This window comes from Echinops telfairi, unplaced genomic scaffold (genome assembly GCF_000313985.2).
Source record: "Echinops telfairi isolate 266 unplaced genomic scaffold, ASM31398v2 ScPeMD7_2291;HRSCAF=2852, whole genome shotgun sequence".
Classification (NCBI taxonomy): Eukaryota; Metazoa; Chordata; class Mammalia; order Afrosoricida; family Tenrecidae; genus Echinops; species Echinops telfairi.
The window spans coordinates 5000873-5021493 of NW_022106189.1; the positions used below are offsets into that span (position 1 = coordinate 5000873).

Here is a 20621-nt window from a genome sequence, read left to right on the forward strand (position 1 = left end):
GGGCTCAGCGAGGCGAACGAGTCCTAAACAAGTGTTTATGGAAGCGGCGTGGCCGGCGGCTGCCTGGCGCCCTACTGCTCGCCCTCATCCACTGCGCGCCGGGGGCTGAGAAGGCCGCGTCCGCGCTCTCCGCTGCTGCGGCGGCCGCGACTCCGGTCCGGGCTGCCCGCGGCCGCATTTCACAGGCGCATGCCGCCAGCTGCTGTCACCGCCACCGCGGGCCCCACGCTGCAGGCCAGGCGGGGGGCGAGCGCAGGTGGTCTCTCTCCAGCGGCCGGGCAGTAACAGACTTCCGCGGCGGCCGCGCCTCCTCCGCACCCCCGGCAAGCCCCGCCCCGCGCGGCACGCCGGGAGGCGTGCGTACTTGCGCGTACTCCGCCTCTTTGGCCCCGCCCCCAAGGTCCTTTGGGGGCGTGGTTTATCAGAAAGTTGACTGGAAAGAGATTTTCTCAATGCATTTGTCCCACTTAAGCTGCTCGAACTGCTTATGGTAAGTCAAGCATTGTTCTCCGCACGGAGGACACCAGGGACGGATTACCCAGGGAACAACCTGGTTGTTGTTGTTGGGTGCCTTCCAGTTGGTTCCCACCCATAGCGACCATATGCACAAAAAGTGAAACCCGGACTGGCTCTGCGCCATCTTCATAATTGTTCAGCCAGTTAGCACGGGTTCCCCAGAACCATACCTAATTTTTTGTTGAGTTCAGCGAACCGGTTGTTAAAATGGCTCTTGTAATCAGGCTTCTCCCCAAGGTGGGCAGCTAATCTCCTAATGTGGAAATCACAAATTTGCTTTCCTTACTCTTTTTGAACGTTCGTCTGCACAACAGTGTATTCTATGAGCCTGTAGTAAACGTTCATTCCATCCATCGGTATAAAAAAACTAGAACTATACTTGTAAACAACTAGAAGGTGACACCTTCGCCTTCATTTCGTCTTTGTGTTATGCCCCAAATTCCCACCAGATATGAATGAATTAAGACTTAAAGCATTCAAAGAGCTAAAAATGTTATCAGAACAATTACTGTAAGTTCAGCAAAAGCAGAAGGGAATTTATCAAAGATGGACATAATATGTTCAGAATGTTTCTAATATATCATTCAAAAACATTGGCTATTGTCTAGTTGGCCTACCTAGTGGACCCTACTCCTAGAGTGAAAAGACGCTTAAGGATAACAGACAGCTGATGGTGCTGAGATAAAAGTGAAGAATATTGCAAGAGAGGATGCCAATCAAGAAGCAAACTGGTTGTTAAATTAATTCCACACTACTTTGAGCCCACTGTTGTAGTCACCCTGTCAATCCATCCTTGCTTTTTCTCTCTCCCCCTCTACACTACCAAGCATATTGTCCTTCTCCAGGGACCGGTTTCTCCTGACATGTCCAAAGTACTTGAGATGAAGTCTTGTCATCCTTGCCTCTAAGCGAGCACCCTGGCCTCACTTCTTCCAAGACAGACTGGGTTATCCTTTAACAATCCATGGTAAGTTCAATATTCTTCGCCAGCACCATAATTCAATGGCATTGATTCTTCCTCCATCTTGCTAATTCAATATCCAGCTTTCAATGCATATGAGACAATGGAAAATACCATGAATGGGTCAGGCTCACCCTAGTCCTCAAGGTAACGTCTTGCTTTTCAACATTCTAAAGGTCTTATGCAGCAGATTTACCTAATGTCATGTATCCTTTGATCTCTTGATTGAGGATCCAAGGAAGACAAAAACTTCGACAACTACCTTTTTTCTGTTTATTATATCACCTATTGGTCCAGCTGTGAGGATTTAGGTCTCTTTTACATCGAGTTGTAATTCATACTAAAGCCTGCAATTCTTGATCTTCATCATGAATGCTTCAAGTTTTCCTCACTTACAGCAAGCACGGTTGTGTCATCTGCATACCGCAGGTTGTTAATAAGCTTTCCTCCGATCCTAATGCAACATTCTTCTTTATATAAGCCAGCTTCTCTGATTATTTGCTCAGATTGAATAAGTATGGTAAGAGGATCTGTTCCTGACACACACTTTTGCTGAGTTTAGAGCATGCAGTACGCCCTTGTCCTGTTCACACAACTGCTTCTTGAGTCATGTACAGGTTCCACACAAGCACAGCAGTAGCTGGTCCAGTCAAAAAACTGTTCATTACCAATTAGTAAATGGACACAAGCAAGCTGTGCTTACCTCCTTACCTCGCTTACTGGGTGGTGCTCCATCCCCACTTAGCCACTGCCGTGAAGTCAATTCTAACTTGTAGAGAACCTTATAAGCTAGAGTGGAACTATGGAACTGTCTTGGAGGTTTCTGAGACTCTGTTGCCAAGAGTAGAAAGCCTGGCTTTACTCCTGCTGAGTGGCTGGTGGTTTCGGACTGCTGACCTTGCTGTCAGCCAGCCAACTTGTAACCACTGCATCACCAAGGATCTTCCACTCCTCTTAGGAATTGTACATTAGGAAATAGGATTTTATTCGGTAGGCTGGGGCCGTGGGTTTAAGAGAGTGATAAATGCCACCCGTAACTTGAAGCAGAATTTTTTATGTGATGGAAAAAATGCTTGCCTTGCTTATTGGGTGATCCAACACTGGAGACCAACATTCAGTCAGTGTTCATTGAGATGACAGTGCTGTAGCCCTGGGCACGCCTCCTCCAGTCAACTAACAGTGCATCTGGCGTCTGGCAACAGAACCAAACCAAAGTCACTGTGGTCAATTCTGGCTCATATCAACCCTCCAAGACAGAGCAGAACTGTCCCCATAGTTTCTGAGGTTATAAATCTTTATGGAAGCCGACTGCTAGAGGGTGCTTGTGTTAGTCTGGGTAAACTAGGGAAACAAATCCACAGAAACTCATGTGTATAAGAGAGAATTTTATATAAAGGGTAAGTGTACATTAAGAAAGTATCTCAACCCAGTGCTGCCCAAGCCCATAAGTCCAACATTAGTCCATATGTCCGACACCAATCTACAAAGTCCTCCTCAATCTCACAAAACACACACAATGATGCCGACTGCAGGAGGAAAGCCAGATCAGTGAGCGTGTAAGCATCTCAGTGCTGGCAGGGGTCTCCACACAGCTGCTGCTCCAGCACCCAGGACTCCATCGGGGTAGGTCCAAGTGGATTCTCCTCAGGGATGTCTCGCAGGAAGTGAGCTTTGCCAGCTGAAGCAGGAAACTGGCTAAGGCAGCTGCACCCTGGTCCAACCATCAGAAAGCAAGAGACCTGAGAACTAGAAATGTGAGGCTTACCAAGCCATTTATCTCTCCACCCTTCAATTAATCCCACATATGTGTATCGACCAGGTTGGCACAATAAACTATCTCAGTGCTGTTTGCAAACATGTGGTCACTGACTATATGCTTGGAAGTCAACTGCTTGAAGGTTATCTGCCTCAAGGTTGTCAGCTATCTAAGGCAATCAGACCCCATTGTCTGTCCCACTCTAAGTAGGGCCCATTCTTTTCTGATAAGGATCATGGATTGTTCCTCCGGAGGAGAGCTCAAAGACATCTAAGGTCAAGCCAACTCATAGGACCATGGTTAGACTGCCATCTTAATTCCAAAGTCCACCCATCTTGTTACATATATGCCTTTTCACGTCTATCACATGTGTGCCCCTAGTGCCTCCCCTTCCTATTGTGTGTAGACCCCTAGCTTGTCCTCCTTCTGTTATGTGTATGCCTTTTATACAACCCCTTCCTGTTATGTAGTTAAGTGTATTATGATAAGCCCCCCCACTGTAATTAAGGCTTGCACACCCCGAGTGTATATATAAGCCTTCATTGGAAATATATTCTCTGTGTGTGTATGGACCTGGCTCCTGAACTCATGGTGGTCCTGGAGGTGAGCACTTGCATGCCATATCTTGACTGATGTCTCTTTAATTTTACCCCTCAATTAAACAACCATCCCTTGGACCCGTTCGATTTGGGGGCTTGGTACCCCACACATAAATACATTTAATTTTGGTAAATTCTGCTCTTTATTGTTCCTCTTTAGTGAATTAAAATTAAAAATTATATTTTGTGTATATATTAATGATGCATTCTAAACTTTCCTTGTACATATTAAACTATTGTACATAGTATATGTATGAACTATTTAAAAGATTTGTCTAGAATAAGTTTTTCCACACTTCGCCTATTTTAGAACTTGATGCTCTCTTCTTCCTCAGCCCCTGTGTGGGTTATATTTATATTTATATTCCTATCCATATCCATATGTTGCCTATTCCCTCACCACTTCATGATTATTGGTTTAGTTGAGTCTATGGTATTCTTCTTGATATGGCTGTTGTAGCCATAGTCTTTGACATGAGAGATGTGGCATAGTAGAGTCAGGAGCACCAAGCATACAAGATAGAGTTGTGAGCTTCCCAACCCACAGTGCAAGAAAGCTGAGTACTTTCAGGCAGTGGGTTCACTTTCAGAGCAGGTTGCTTCTAGGTACTTAGTGGAGGGAGCTAGGTTTGCCAACTCACAGAATTATAGTTGCATGTGCTTTCAGGCCAAGGCTTACATAAGGTAGAGTGGAGTGACTGGGGCATTTATTGGCAGCACTAAAAGAACTTTGTAACATTGCCTAAGTAGGGTAGAAGTCAAAGGGTCAAGTGGCTGAAAGGGCAAGAACAAAAGAGAGATCTATCTACATGCTAGACTGGGAGGAGACTCTCCTGACCAAAGAACTGTGTCCTCAGATTTCTGATCCTGTTAACGTCTGTAATGAACTCCATGATCTTGAATATTAACTGTGAGTCCTGTATGGCTGTGGCAATGAATTATCAAACCCAGAAGGGAAGTAGAGAGTTCCATAAGAGGGACAGTTGGTATCAGATTCAGTAAAGAAAGTTAGAAGGTAGAGACATGCCTGACCTCATCCTCATAGGAATCTTCCAAGGATTAACACTGATGGTGATTCTCCTCCTTCCCCCTTGGGTAGTCAGAGGTGGTCAAGCATAATGCCCACACCAGTTTTACAGTTGGTGTCAAGAGTGGGATTTGTTGCAATGGCTCCCTGTTCCTGTAAACATGGAACTTTGTAAGAAAAAGAAAGAAGGGGAGCGGAAGTGAAATGATTTTCCCCAGCCCCCTTTAGCATATCCAATCATGTATAGGTGTAAGGTAGACTTTCAAGTTCTCTGCAATCATAATAACCAGTATTCATTTCCACTTACAATAGTAAGTAGGAGAAACATTCAGTATTCATAGTTTAGACAGATATAGCCCTAAAGACATACTTCTTCAATTACTAAAGTTCAATCTTCTCTACCAGATAGTTACTTTGTTATTGTTACCTATAATGGTTGAAAGGATGATAAGAAATTTTGTGCTGCAGTCAAGAAAAGAAAAACTGCTTCTAGAATTGACTGGGACAAGAGCCAGTTGTTTTAACCAAATGGCTCATAGATTGACTGGGCCTATTGGATTCACCCTGCAAAAGGCTCAAGACATATACATAATAATGAATACAAATTCCAAGGGTAGAGAAGAAACTTGCACTTGAAAGATAGTCATACCCATCCAGAATGCTGAGAGAACAGGAGATTTCTGTTTGAAGGAAAGACCTGCAGGTTCGGGGAAGAAAAACAAAACAGCTGTTTGACTTTAAATTTTGCACAACCAGTTGCAATGAGGCAGGGAAAGAGTCCATGCCCAGCAGGGAAAACTCTTCTGAACTGAAAGTTAAAGGGAGCCAGCCAGTAAAACACATGGTGCGCTATGTAGAAGTGGGGGAGGCACAGCAATGAGGAGAAGGGTGAGTTTGAACATGTTCCATTGGCACCCATTGCCCTGGTCCACAGAGGCCAGAGTGGAGGAAGAGCCGGCTGATCTGAAATGTAAGGAGTTGTGTGGACTCTTCTTCAGCCTATGGCCACCATCCTAGGCCATGAGGACCTAGGGAGGAGAAAGGAAGAGAAAAAAAAAAGACCAGCTGGTCTGAATACAGGGAAGTGTGTGGGCTCCAAAGTTTGCAGCTGGTATTCATTTGACCTAATTTAAACAGTTAGGGCTGAGTTGACCAGAACCCGACTAAATGAAAAGTGAATGATTTTTAACCCTGCAAACTGATGTGCATTGCTGTAATTTGACAATTTACTTTGGGTTGGACTTTGACCAGAGTTCCAGCCAGAATGGGAGGTTCTCCAAATTAGGGAACATGCTTGTCTCTTCAGATTATTGGGTTGATCAAAACCAAACCCATTGCCATCAAGTCAATTCCACCTCCTAGTGACCCTTGTATAGTTTCCAAGACTGCAAATCTGTATGGGACAAGATAGCCTTATTTTTCTCCTACAGAGAGACTGGTAGGTTTGAGTTGCCAACCTTGCATTCAACAGAGCAATGCTTAAACCACAGCACCACCAGGGATCCCTAATAGTTTTTAGGGATAAGCAGTTTAGAATTGGATATCTAAAACATGGAGTGATAAAGGCATGAAATGGCCGGTTTACAAGCTTTCATGGGTGTTCTAAGTCTCAGAATTAGGGGGGCTGAGTACCAATTCTGACTCATAGCAACCATATAGAACAAAGTAGAACTGCCCCTGTGGATGTCCAAGGCTTGAATTCCCAAGAAAGGAGACAGAGAGATGTGACACTACAGAAGTGACAGAGAGAGGCAGCAGCTCCATGACCACAGCACAGAGCAGTGCAGTAGTGGGACCCCAGCCCATCCAGTGGCAGAGGCTTGCTTCTAGGTTGGGTTGTCTTTAAATACTAAATCAAGGGATCTAGGTGTGCCAACCGACAGAGCTAAAGCTGAGTGCCTTTGGGTTGCGGTTTACAGAAGGTGAAGTGGAGTGATTTGGGGGCATTTATCAATAGGACTAAAAGAATCTTGTGGCATTGCTGGAGCAGGGCAGAAGTCAAGGGGCCAAGCGACTGAAAAGCCTATGGGTGTGGCTTGGGAACAGGTGGTCCTAACCTAAGAACTATGTCCTGAATACTTCTGGTCCCAAATCACAACCTCTTAACTTCCCTAAGAAGCCTTTTAATCGTGGATGTTGTCTGTGAGTTCCAAATGACCATTGTAGGAGAGACAGAGAGACTGCCATGGAAGGGACGGTTGTTGTCAGACTTGGTAATGCATGTTGGAAGTGGAGGCATGTCTAACCACAGTTTCATAACTATCAGCCAAGGGTTGGATTTTATTCTCCTTCCACCTGGTGAAATCAGCAGAGGTCAGGTGCCAACCCCATGCCATTCTTCCAGAGTCTGTTGTTGTAGCTTCTGTATACAGCGCCTTTCAAACTTGGGGGTTCATCTTCCAGTACTGTTTTCTGCTGTGATCCACAGGGTTTTCATTGGTCCATTCTCAGGAGTGCATTGCCAGGATGTCTCAGTGTCAGAGCTGTGCTAAAAGTTGTTCACCATGGATCACCCTGCCAGTGTTTGAAGTACTATTGCCATTGCTTCCGGTCTCACAACAAACTGCAAGCCATCACAATACAATAAACTGATGCACTGTGGGTCATGGTTATACACAATCGGCCCCCAGTTAATGCTTGCTGAATGGAGCTGGCCTTTTTCTAATCAATTCTACTCCAAGCTCTAGTAGTATGGTAGAGCCTCTTTCTTCAGCATTGTACAAATAAGAATAGATTTGGGCATACCTGTGGAAGTGCCACCTGGTCTGTCTGCTGGCTTTATTTCTCTGCCCTTATTTCTGGCCAGTTTTCTAGTCTAGATCTACCTTTACTCAGTTGCTTCAAAGAAAGAAGCAAGGATAACTTGATCAAAGGGTAAATGTTGATTCAACTCTTTTCCTCGCTGCACATCCAGCCAATAAAACCTCTCAAAATCATCAGAATCTCGCCTGTTCTTACCATCTCTTCCAGCACTCCATCATCTCTCCATCTTCAACGACTGCAGTAGTTACTTCTCTGGTCTTCTCCTTCCACTCTTGCCCCTGAAATGGGCATTGGCAGCTGCCCTCCCTGCTACCAATACCCTCTCTTCAGCTAGCCAATGCTCCCAGACACAATGCCTACACCTATGGTCTGTTGATCTCATCCTCAGCTCCAGTCCACAGAGAATCCATTTTTTCTATATGAAGTCGTTTCATAACTGGTCATGTGACCCCATAATATTAGAAGTTCCCATAAGGAAAGCCTTGGTGGTCCATTGTTTAAAGTACTTAGCTGCCAATCCTTACTCACCAGCCACTCTGTTGAAGAGAGATGTGGCCATCTCTTCCATAAATATTCACAATCTTGGAAACCCTGTTGGCCTTCTACTCAGTCCTATAGCATCTCTAAGAGTATGAATAGACTTGAGAATAGACTTCTGAGAAACTTCACTTTTCATAAGTGCTTCTTGAGGAATATATCCATCCCCTTTGGTGGGAAGCACGAAGCATGTAACCCTATGTGCTGTGGCAGCCCTTGTAGACCACACATCTGAGACTTAATATAGAGCTTAGTCTAGGCCAGTAGAACCTAAGGACAGAACCTGAACTTGATTTAAGCAACCAACTCAGAAGTCTGGATTACCTCTGGATGATTCCAGAGGGCAGTCAATTTCCTGATTGATTAGGCAGTTTGCATCCAGTTTCCTATCACTAGAATCCAAAGACATCTGAATCACACCCCCCTAATCTGTTCTCCACTCAGCAGTTAGAACTGCCTTTTAAGCAAGTAATCAGATCCTATCACTCTCCTTTTAAAGTCCTCCAACGTTTCCCATTGCAACTAGGAGAAGACCTCCCAGAATTGGGCATGATCTGGTTCATGCTACCCACCACTCACTGAGCCACAGCCATGCTCCCTTCCTCCGATCCTTCAGGCTAGCCCCTGCCTCTGGGTCTGAGCCCTTGCACAGCCCTCTGCCTGCAGGACTTCTCCCATATTTTGCACGGTTGCCTCCTCTGCATTGCTCAAATCTTAAGGCAGAGCATTTCCCAAATATTTCATCCACAGTAGCCCTTCCTTTTCCTCAAAAACGCTGCCAACAATTCCTTTTTTTCATGGTCTTCATAGCATTTATCATTCTCTGAAATGATCAGTTTTATCCGACTCCTTCCAATCAAATTGAGTTCTTCTTGAGCTCTTTTAAATCAGTTCATGGCCCTTACAAATAAAATCATTGAAGTGAAGTAGTTCTTTAATTAATTTTTTTTTTAATTTTTAATTGGTATTAGTTTTGTTTTTTAAGAGTTTTATTGGGACATAATCCAAATAGCATAAATTCAATAGTTCAGTCCTATCAAGAAATGTTATGCAATCATTACCACAATCAATTTCAGAACTTTTTTTTCTTGTTCTTAACTCCCCATTTCTTAACATAGCCCTTTTATCCATTTCTCTAGCACTCCCACCAAAAGACTGAGTGAAACTATGCAAATAAGGCATGGTGTTCTCTAACTCAGGGACTGCTCAGTTTTACCATTTCTCTGTATATAACAGAGCCCTCTCCGAAGCAGGAACAGAGAGAATCCCCAGGACCATCAAGGAAAAGAGCCACAGTGGAACACATCTGAAATCTCTGTCAGAAGCAGAGGGGGAATCAGAGGCCCTGGGGCAGAAAGAACAGAGATCATGCAACAGTGAGGCAGAGCAGTGGGCAGACGCCCGGGCCCACAGAGTCAGAGGCCAAGGGACCTTAACACTGAGAGACAGAGGACCAGAGAGGGAGATGGTGGCTGGCTGCTATAGACTGTATCCCTAATGTTTTCTGATTCTGGCTTATTATCACCTGCTAACTTCCCTAATATTACTGATTTATTTGTTGATCTATTTTTGTTAGAACTATGTCATTCTTACTTTTATTTCTTTATTTTCCAAACCACTTTATTATATCTTCAAGTTGACATGAAATTATGTAACTACCACACTGTGGTAGTCACCTAATCTGGTGTCAGTTTAAGGATTAAGAGTGTAGGGGTGGAGTCTAGGCTGTCAATCTGGAGATAGCCAATGAGACTTCTGTGGGCATGGTCTTCTCCTGAGAATTCTGGGAAATCTGGTACTTCCTCCTTGGAGACTGAAGACACCTCTCTCTCTGCTACTCCCTGGGAGACACTGCAGAAGACAAGCCACATGGACGCAACCAGACCTCAGAAGCCGGAGAAGCCACAGAGAGACCCCTGCAGTGCTGAGATGTTTCCAATGACACTGGATCCAAAGACTTTCCACCCACTGGCCTGTGATCTTCTGCATTCAGCATCATTGCATGTGTTTCGTGCGTCTGAAGAGAACTTCATAGATTGATATCAGAAATATGGACTAATATCGGACTTCTGGACTTGATCTGGACTGGGCTGGGATGTTTTCTTAATGTTCAACTGCTCTTGTATATAAATCTCTTTCTTATACACATATGTGTGTCCATGGATTTGTTTCTCTAGTTTACCCAGACTAACACACACACCAACTCATAGTGACCCTATAGAACTGGGTAGCACTGCCCCTGTGGGTTTCCAAGACTGTAACACTGTGCAGGAGTAGTAAGCCCGGTCTTTCTCCCAACTGTATTCAAGGAGTAGAGAATTATAATTGGTGATCACATTTTTAAACCACTTCAGATGCCATTCAAAAAAGAAGTCTCCAGAATCTAGTCTTTCTCTTTACTACCCCCCACTCAAGCTATCATCACTGGTTCACCTAGAAAAACTCTTCATCTCTCAGTGACCCCTGCCTCCCCTCCCTGCCTCCGCCCCCAGTCTGCCATCCACAAGTAACTGGCCACTCAGCTCAGAACCACTGACAGCCTCCCATTGCCTAGAGGGTAGAGCCCAACACTTCGGCTGGCCTTTTCACTCCTTGCCCACTCCAGCTGCCCAAGCTCAGATTTGGAGTGAGACTGAAATCAATCAACCCCTGCCATTAGCTCCTGACCTACATGTCTGTTATCTCTATGCAGAGAACACTACACCATGACTGCCACCACCACCTCTAGCTCCTCCTCCAGGACTTCTCTCAGTGTCCCTGTGGTAGTTAGATGATTTATGCCAACGTGAAGATGTGTGAAAATGTAGGGGTGAAATCCAACCTGTCAATTAGGTCACAGCCTGATGATGCCCCCCCTTGGGCCTCCGGGTTGACTAGAGAAATAAATTCATAGACACTCATGTGTATAAGAAAGAGCTTTATATCAAAGAGCAATTGTACATTAAGAAAACATCCCAGCCCAGTCCAGATCAAGTCCATAACTCTGCTATTAGCCCATATGTCAAGACTAGTCTGTAAATTCCTCTTTAGACTCACCCAGCCATGCACTGATGCTGAATGCAAGAAAATCACAGGCCAGTGGGGTGGAAAGTCTTGTAGATGCAATGGTAGTGGAAGCATCTCAGTGCCGATGTGGCTCTCCACGTGGCTCCTCCAGCTCCAGAGCTCTGGCTCTATCAGTGTGGCTCCACGTGGCTTGTCAACAGGAATGTCCCTGGTTGACAGAAGAAACTTCACCCCTTCACTCTTAATAGTCTCAAATTGACCCCAGATTATGTAACAACCACAGACCTTCTTGAGAACCCTGGGAACCTCCCACTCTCGCTAGCTCTCTGCCCCTTTTCCTTTCTGCTTTCTGGGACTCTGCCACTGACCCTGAGAGCTGCCAGTGCCCTGCCCACTAAACATGGATTCACATGACTGCACATAACTACCTGAGATCTTCTTGCATGCTGCATCACTGCATCTGGCTGCATGAGTCTGAAGAGGAAGTTATGGACTAGTGTCGGACTAATTGACTTGAGTTGGACTGGGATGTCTTCCTCCTATATAATTGCTTCTTGATATAAAGCTCTTATACATAGATGGATGTCACTGGGTGTGTTTATAGACCCAGCTTAACACAGTCCTCAAGGGTGCTTCTCTTTTTATTATAGGTAGCTCCTCCCACACATCTTCTTTTAATTTGGCACTGAAAAACACATGCATGTCTCAAAGCCCACAACTCCCCAATGCACCGCTTGATGGATTTCCTGAGTAAGCACACCTGTGTCACCTGATCCCAAGGCCCACCTTGGTTACTATCACTTGTCCCTCCCATCATCCCTCTTCTCAGCCAGAGGCATATCTATAGTAGGGCAGGTGTGGCCTGTGCCCCGAGGACAGGGGGCCACCAGTGAGCAGCTTCTAGTCCCCGCCAGGTTCCATCACCAGTTGTGAGACATCAGTCAGTGATTTAAAACTAAACTCCATGGGTGCTATAGTCATAGCTATGCTTCTGTTCAGAGCCCTGGTGGCATAGTGGTTACACATTGGACTGCTAACTTCAAGGTCAGCAGTTGGAAACCACCAGCTGCTGTGAGGGAGAAGAGGCTTTCTACTCCTGGAAAGAGATACAATCACAGAAACCCACAGGGGGCTGCCCTATAGGGTCACCATGAGTCAGAATCAACTCGATGGCAGTGAGTTAAGGAGAATTTGATTTGGTCAGCATGCCTCTGTTCCCAGCCCCAAGAACCATTGACTTTAGTCCTTTAGATAGATTATTTGACCTGCTTTTAAACTTTATTCACATGGACTTAGGTGATATACGCGCTGCCTGACTTTTTGTTGTTGTTGTTCTGCTTCATGTTAATTCGTACAGGATTTTAATGAGGGCCAGCACTGTACTGTGCAAGGTCCAGTATATGATGGAAATATGAGATATCATGCTCAAAAATCATTCTGAAAACCAGGACAGTGACATGAGCATTAAAGCAGGTGCAAGACCCAGCAGAGCATGCAGGCCTCCCTGCAGTGAAGCTGCCTGGATTTCAACTTGGGGATTGGGCAGCAGAGGCCACACTAGGAAGAGGCCAGCTCCTCCGCAGGACTGTCACACCTTGTTGCATTGAGTCAGTCCCTGACTCATGGTGGCCCCATAGCAATAACATGAAACATCCGGTCCTGCATTGTGACTAGCAGACATCTGAAGATGGCAGGCTGACTTGCACTCCACCTTCTTAGTCCATCTGAGTGTGGAAACTCCAAAGAAATCTGCACAGCATCATAGCAGCACACAAGTCACCACTGGTAGACAGGCAGTGTCGGTGCTTGAGGTACATTGGCCCAGGAATCAAAACTGGAATCAAGTATGGAAGGTGAGGATTCTGCCACTAACCATGAATGCCTATACCCTTAATCTATGGAGCCTTGCAGAAGCCCCAGGCATGGAGGAAGCATTGTTTATTAGCATCAGGGCCCCAGAATGGGGCAAGTGCTGGGGCAGAGGCACACACACACACACACACACCCTCTGGCTGCAGCCAGCCCCCTCACCTACTGTTAAACCACATCAGCTGTCGGAGAGCCTCACTATGCACAGGGCTCAAAAGTCAAACCCATCACCACCTGTTTTTGTGAAGTGCATCTAGTTGGTTCTGATCCATAGCGACCCTATGAACAACAGTATTGCCTGGTCCTGCACCATCCTCACAATTGTTCCTATGCTTGAATCCATTGTTGCAGCCACGTGTCAATCCAGATTGTTTTCTCTGCCCCTCTACTTTCCTAAATGTGGCCCAAGCCCCTACCACGCCCACACCACTTATATAGTTCTACTGGAACAATCCTGAGGTGCTCCCCAACCTTGAAGATAACCTCTGCTTATGGAGAATCTAGTAACCCCACTGTAGGTGAGTCAACAGCAAGGGATGAAATGTCTGTGAACATGTGGTCGAAGCAAAAACTCTTGAGCCCCATTCTGTAGCACACGAGAATCGATAACACAATCAAATTCAACTTGCCAATGTGCAAAGTGAAATTCTCTCAGGAACGTGGCTTCTTCTGAAGAAAGGCTGTTAGCATCGAGAACACAGTCTACAAGGAGCCTAGGAAAGCCAGTTGGACAGAATTTAACAAGAATACCCCACTTGTGACATAGGAGAGGTCTAGAATCTGGCAAACATAAAGATTATAGTTCTTGTTTGTGGAGTAAGGACACATCACCAGACCTCAGCTGGCATCCCCGGGAATAAATATATCTCTAGACACCTGCCTCACTCAGCAACTGCCCCAGCCAGCAGGACCATCTTCTGAGAAGGAAATATTGAGAAGAAAATCATGTAGCTTTGGGCTAAGAGCTACTCATTGCTCCTTGGACAGAGCAAGAAGGAGTCTAACTACCCTCATTCCTTCTCTCCTGGTGGGCACTGAAGGTCCAGCGACAGAATAATCTTTCCAGGTGGGAGATCCACTTTCAACCCCCAGCCAATATACTTCATGTACAACAGCTCCTTCCAATGGAGCCTTGTGTATGTGTGATGCTGACCCCTTTTTAGTGGCACTTCGGATTAAGACAAACGACAATGACCTAGAGATCTTCTTCCAGATGTCAGCCATTGAAAACTTGCTGGATAACATGGCCCTGTGGAGTGGTCTAGGACTGGGCAGTGTTTCATTCCCTTGACCATGGGATCACCATGAGTGATCATGACAACACGACAGCAGCTCATAACAAGAGCAGGTCTCTCTCCAGTCTTGGGAGGGTGATTGATATTCCTGGCCAACCATGGGGTGTGTTTGTAAAAGTATTGAAATACTTGGCTCTACTTGCGTAAGCATTTCCTGCTCCAGGTCTGGCAAGAACGTATTCAACCAGCAAAGTGGGAGTCAGGTGATTTTTTTTTTAAACTGTGAATGTTGTGGATCGCAGCCCAACTCATAACCAGTATGCCACCAGGGCTCCTCCCAATGACCCTATAGGACAGAGTCAAAGTATTCCTTAAGGTTTCCAAGACTATATGTCTTTACAGAAGCAGAAAGTCTTCTCTCTCCCTCAGCACGGTGCCAGGTATGGTTCCTGGGGGCAGGGAGTAGTCAAGAAATGGGGTCACTGATGTGTATGTATATCATCCATGTGTGGAACTGCAAGGCCATTTGTCACTGAGTCGATTCTAACTCATCATGAGCCCAAGTGTGTCTGAGTAGAACTGGGCTATGTAGGGTTTTGAAACAGCTGATTTTTCAGAAAAAGATGGACAGGCCTTTCTTCCAAGGTACCTTTCGGAACACTTAAATGTCCAAGCATTGGAGGAACAGAAACTAGCAAGTAAGACTGAGCCAAGCTTGGGCTACAAGAGTAAGTTTGGGCTATGTGTTGAGGGCTGCACCGCTCTTGAGAGCAGAGGACACAGTTAGAGAATAAGCGGCTGTATACTTACAGATGACCGGAAGAAGGCTGTCAGCATAAACCCATTCACTTTTCTCTTGTGCTCCAGAAATTATCATTATCCTTTTTATTTCCATTGACTCTGTTGTGATATTACCTGTGGGGGGAGGTCAGATGCGCAGGCATTCCCTCCCCTGAAGGCAATCAGTTGGCAGACTGCTGTCTCATCCCACCTCAGGGGTGGGCCTGCTCCCTGCCTCTGGGGACAATGGACAGGCTCCTGTAGGAGGAGTTTTCACTCTACTGATAATGGTTCCTATGGAGACCCAGAGACCACCCCCTAGACCACCCTCTCATTGTGTGTAACCTATAATGCAGCTCCGCCCTGCGATGTATGTCTCTACCTGTAATTAGTGGGCTGGCTTGCCCCCAAAAGGTATATAGGTGTGAGTCAGCAATAGAGAGCTCTCTCTGACTCTGAGCTCCTTGCTGTTCACTCCCTGGTCACTCCCCTCTCCCTTGTTCCCTTACCCTCCTTCCCTTCCCCCTCTCTCCACGTGGACCACCAAGCTGGGCAGAGGTGAGCAATGCTACCATGTAATATGTCTGACTGTATTATTGTATTATCTCTCATGCTCTCGATGACTTTAATATAATACTTATATATCTCAACTGTACAATTGTGCATTACCGAACCCAGAAGTAGTGTACTCTGGCAAATTTAACAATTGGAAGAAATGGATGTTTCTAAACATGTGTATTAGTCTGGGTACTTTAGAGAAACAAATCCACAGAAGTTCATGTAAAAGAGTTTTATATAATGGTTAACTGTGCATCAAGAAAACATCCCAACCCAGTGCTGCCCAAGCCCGTAGGTCCAACATTAACCCATTAACCCATATGTCCAACAAAAAAACCCACGTGTTTATCAGCCAGGTTGGCACAATAAACTAATTCAATCCACCCTTTGCCAACCTGGCACCTGTACATAATTCTTTAGCATCACAATTGCAATTAAGTAACACCTACACCTCAACCCTATAATCCTGTGAATTTTTCCCCCACCTATGGAAGTTTGTAAGCCAACCACTTCATGCCTTTATCTCCTCCAATTTTGGGTATCCAATTTATATACTGCCCACTTACATTAACCCAGTTCTCTGAGAAGACAATCATATTTTTTGACATGAGTCTTCATTCCAATTGGAACCTTGTGAAGTCTGCATCCATAAGCAAAGTCAAATCCGGACAGGCCATCCATAAAGTCAGCAACAATATGCACCAGTTCACAGGCTCAAAAATCTCCGCTGGTCGGCTTCTGGTCAACTCAATGTGGGCTGCCTCACTCAGCCTCCACAGGGTGCCCATTGGTCACCTTGCCTTAGACCATGGGCTCTCACCAACTCAACAAGCCTAGCCCCCTCAGGCTAGGTCATGAACCATAGAGCAGTCAACCCACTCTCGTCTTCTCCTTTTTTCCCCCTGTAAACCAAATCCATAGGTGTCAGTGGCCAAACTCAACCTGTCTCTTTATTGCTGCATTTCTCCCACTTCCACTCAACAAGAAGATCCAGGTGGTCACCTAGCAAGCATTTCAGCCTGCTCACAGGCTCCCTTTAACATTCAGTCCCAGAGAGGAGTTTTCTTTATGGTTCCAGATTTTTTCCAGCTTCTGACAAAGACTACTGGTTCCTTAGTACTCCAAAGCACTGGATGGGACATATATTTTCAAAGTTTTTTTACAGACATGGCCTAAACCCATTTAAAGATCAAATTTTAATGACCGAAGCAAGTGGACTAACAAACTTTCTATTTTCCTACTTCCCATATTTTCCCCAGAAAAGCAACTGAGTAAATAGTATGGCTTTATCTGACCTCTGGCTAGACAAAGAAGGAAAACTTCCATGAGGGAGAGGGCAAACAAACATCCACTCTCTAGCTTATGATTTGTTTCTCCAGTACCCCACTCCCAAGGTACCATAATGTATTAGTCTGGGTACTTTACAGAAGCAAATCCACAGAAACTCATGTAAAAGAGAGTTTTATATAATGGTTAACTGTGCATCAAGAATGCAACCCAGTGCTGCCCAAGCCCGTGGGTCCAACATTAACCCAGTAACCCATATGTCTAACAAAAAAAAAACCCACATGTGTTTATTGGCCAGGTTGGCACAATAAACTAACTAATTCAACATGATACTTGACTAACATAACAAGAAAAGTTCAACAGTTATAACTAGAACTTGAACAGGTCATTAAAATTCTTAGACTAGATTTTGGTCCAGACATTTTCACTGGTGAGTTTTACCCAGCATTCAGAGAAGACCTGACACCAATCCTATTTGAACTGCTCCAGATAATTTTTTTTAAAAAGATAAAATATTCCTAATTTCATTTTATGAAGTGAGAATACCCTGAAACAAAAATCAGGCACTGACATCACTGAAAAGAAAATTATAAGCCAATATGACTCATGAACAGATACCAAAGTTCCAAACAAAATCCTATCTAATAGAATCCAAAAAGAAATCCAAAAAAGAAAAATAATACACCATAAGCAAGTGGGAGTTATTCCAGGAATTCAAAGATGGTTCAACATTAGAAAAACAGTGTAACCCACAAAGGAAATGAACCACATGATCATATCAATTGAGGCAGAAAAGGTATTTGGCAAAATGCAATACCCTTTCCTGAGAGAAATAATTAACAAAATAGGAATAGAAGGACAATTTCCCCACAAAATTAAGATCATACACACAATGTCAATGGCCAATATTAGTCATCAGAGGGAGGTTTTAAGCATTCCCCTTTTGAGCAGGAAATAAAGATACCCTTTACTACCACCCATATTCAAAATTTATTGGAAGTCCTACCAGAGAAATAAGGCCAAAAATGGATATAAAATCATCCAAGTTGATGAAGAAGTAAACTATCTCTGTGTGCAGATGATACAATACTGTACATAGAAAATCTCAAAGACTGCAAGAAAATCGAGTCTGCAAAATACAAGATCAACATACAAAAATCCCGAACATGATATGTTATTCTTAGGAAAACAATATCATTTATAATAGACACCCAAAAGATGAAATACGTAAAGATAAATCTAACCAAAGATACAAAAGATCTATGAAAAGAAAACTACAAAACACTACTACATAAACCAAAGAGACCTACATAAATAGGGGAACATACCCTGCTCGTGAATAGGAAGAATTAACGTTGTGAAAATGTTAATATTCCCTAAAATGATGGGAAGAAGGAATAGGCAGTCTGAGGAAGTAGGCATTATGAATAGTAGTGAAGCATATAGTATTAGAAGATGAATCCCTCCATTTGGAAGGCACTCAAAATACAAGTGAAGGAGAGCTGCTTCCTCAGACGAGGGTTAAACTTAATTACATGGTTGAAGCAGAGATTTTGGAACCTTCATTTATGATGAGGCATGAGAAAAAAACCACTGCAGATATCCAATAATAATTAGAACATGGCCTAATGATGATGAGTGCAAGAATACAGAAAGGGTTCTAAGACTAATTGTGGTGAGGATTGTACAAATCTCTTTAATGTGATTGAAATATTAAGCTGTATGATATGCAAATTATGTCAATAAAACTTAACATACTAATGAATTAGAACATGGAATGTATAAAGTATGAATCTAAGAAAAGTAAAGTAATCTAAATGAAAGAAATCCCAAAAATCAGTATCCTAGGCAATAGTTAGCTAAAATTGACTGATAATGACCAATCTGAATAAGATAATCGTAAGGTATACTATGCCAACAATGACAAGTCCATGGAAATGGCATTGCACCCATTGTCAAAAATAACATTTGAAGATAGATGTCTTGAAGGATAGAGCTATCTGAGATAGGCACTTCTAGACACCTACAAGGAAAACAAGTTATTACAAATATTCAAATTACACACAACCACTAAAGCTAATGATGAAGAAATTGAATAATTCTACCAACTTCTTCAGTCTGAAATTGAACAAACATGCAATCAAGATGCATAGATAATTACTGGTGATCTAAATGCTAAAGTTAGAAACAAAAAGTAAGGATGAGTAGTTGGAAAAAATGACTGTTGATAAAAATGAAGCTGGAATTCTCATGATAAAGGTTTACATTTCTTCATTGCAGATATCATTGTTTGGCAATTTCTTCATTGCAAATACCATTGTTTGACAACATAAATGGCTTTTCCAACAGCAACTATACATGTAGGCCAGTTAAGCTATGGGATCACATCAAGAACATCATACATGAAGAAATCAAAATGTCATTAAACGGATAGGAAAGAAAGAAATGACCAAAGTGAATATCAGAAGATACTGTAGCACTTGCTCTTGAATGTAGAGTAGCCAAGGTTGTTTTGCTGTTAGGTGCCATCTGCTCAGTTGTGACCCTTAGTGACCCTGTGCACAACAGAATTAAACACTGTACCTTCTTGCACCACACTTAGAATATTTCCTGTGCCTGAACCCATTGTTGCAGCCATTGTGCCAATTCATTTCCTTGAGGGTCTTTCTCTGTTTCATAGCCCTTCCACTTTACCAAGCATGATGTCCTTCTTCAGGGACTGATCTCTCCTGACAATATGTCCAAAGTATGTAAGACGAACGATGTCTTACCATCTCTGTCTCTAAGGATCACTCTAGCTGCACATCTTCCAAGACAGTTTGTCCTTTTAACAATTCAATATTCTACTTTCAGTATTCTTCTTCAGCACTGTGATTCAAATGAATCGATTCAGTCTTCCTTATTCAAATTTTACATGCATATGAGGCAATAGAAAGTACTACGGTGTGGTAGTTACATAATCTGGTGTCAATTTGGGACATGAGAGGATTACAAGTGAAGGGGTGGAGTCTAGACTCTCATTCATTGAATAGCCAACGAAGCCTCTGTGTGGGCATGGTTTTCTGAGAATTCTAGGAATTCCTGGTATTTCTTCCTTGGAGGCTGAAGACACTACTCTCTGTCTCTTTCTCTCTGTCTCTCTGTTTCTCTCTCTCTCACTCTCTCTGTCTCTCTCTCTTTCTCAGTTCAATCCCTTGGAGATGCTCTACTGACAAGACACACGGCACTATGCCCTGGGAGCTGGAGAAGCCACATGGACTTACCCTGATGCAGCCCTGGAAGCTGGAAAAGCCGCATGGAGACCCTTTCCAGCTCTGAGACACTTACACCACTACTGGATCCAAAGACTTTCTACCCGCTGACCTGTGATCGTCCTGCACTCAGCATCATAGCATGTGTTTCATGAGTCTGAAGAGGACTTTATATATTGGTAGCGGACATATGAGCTAATATCGGACTAATGGGCTTGAACTGGACTGGGTTGGGATGTTTTCTCAATATTCAACTGCTTTTGTATATAAACCTCTTTCTTATACACACATGAGTTTCTATGGATTTGGTTTTTCTAGTCTGCCTGGACTAAGAGATATGGCTTGGGTCAAAGTAACATCCTTGCTTTTCAGTGCTCTAAGAAGTTCTTGTGCATCAGATTGACCTAATGCAACATGTCTTTTGATCTCTTGAATGCTGCTTCATGAACATTGATTGTATATCCAAACAAGACAAA

General features: G+C 43.9%; 1 protein-coding gene across 1 annotated transcript in view; it reads left to right on the top strand.

The window, feature by feature from the left end:
- Nucleotides 1-20621, top strand: part of LOC101650659 (periphilin-1-like) — a 59160-nt gene that overhangs the window by 9269 nt on the left and 29270 nt on the right. The window contains 1 exon segment of the mRNA XM_045293886.1: nucleotides 9-360. Within this exon segment, the coding sequence (XP_045149821.1) occupies nucleotides 9-360 (352 nt within the window).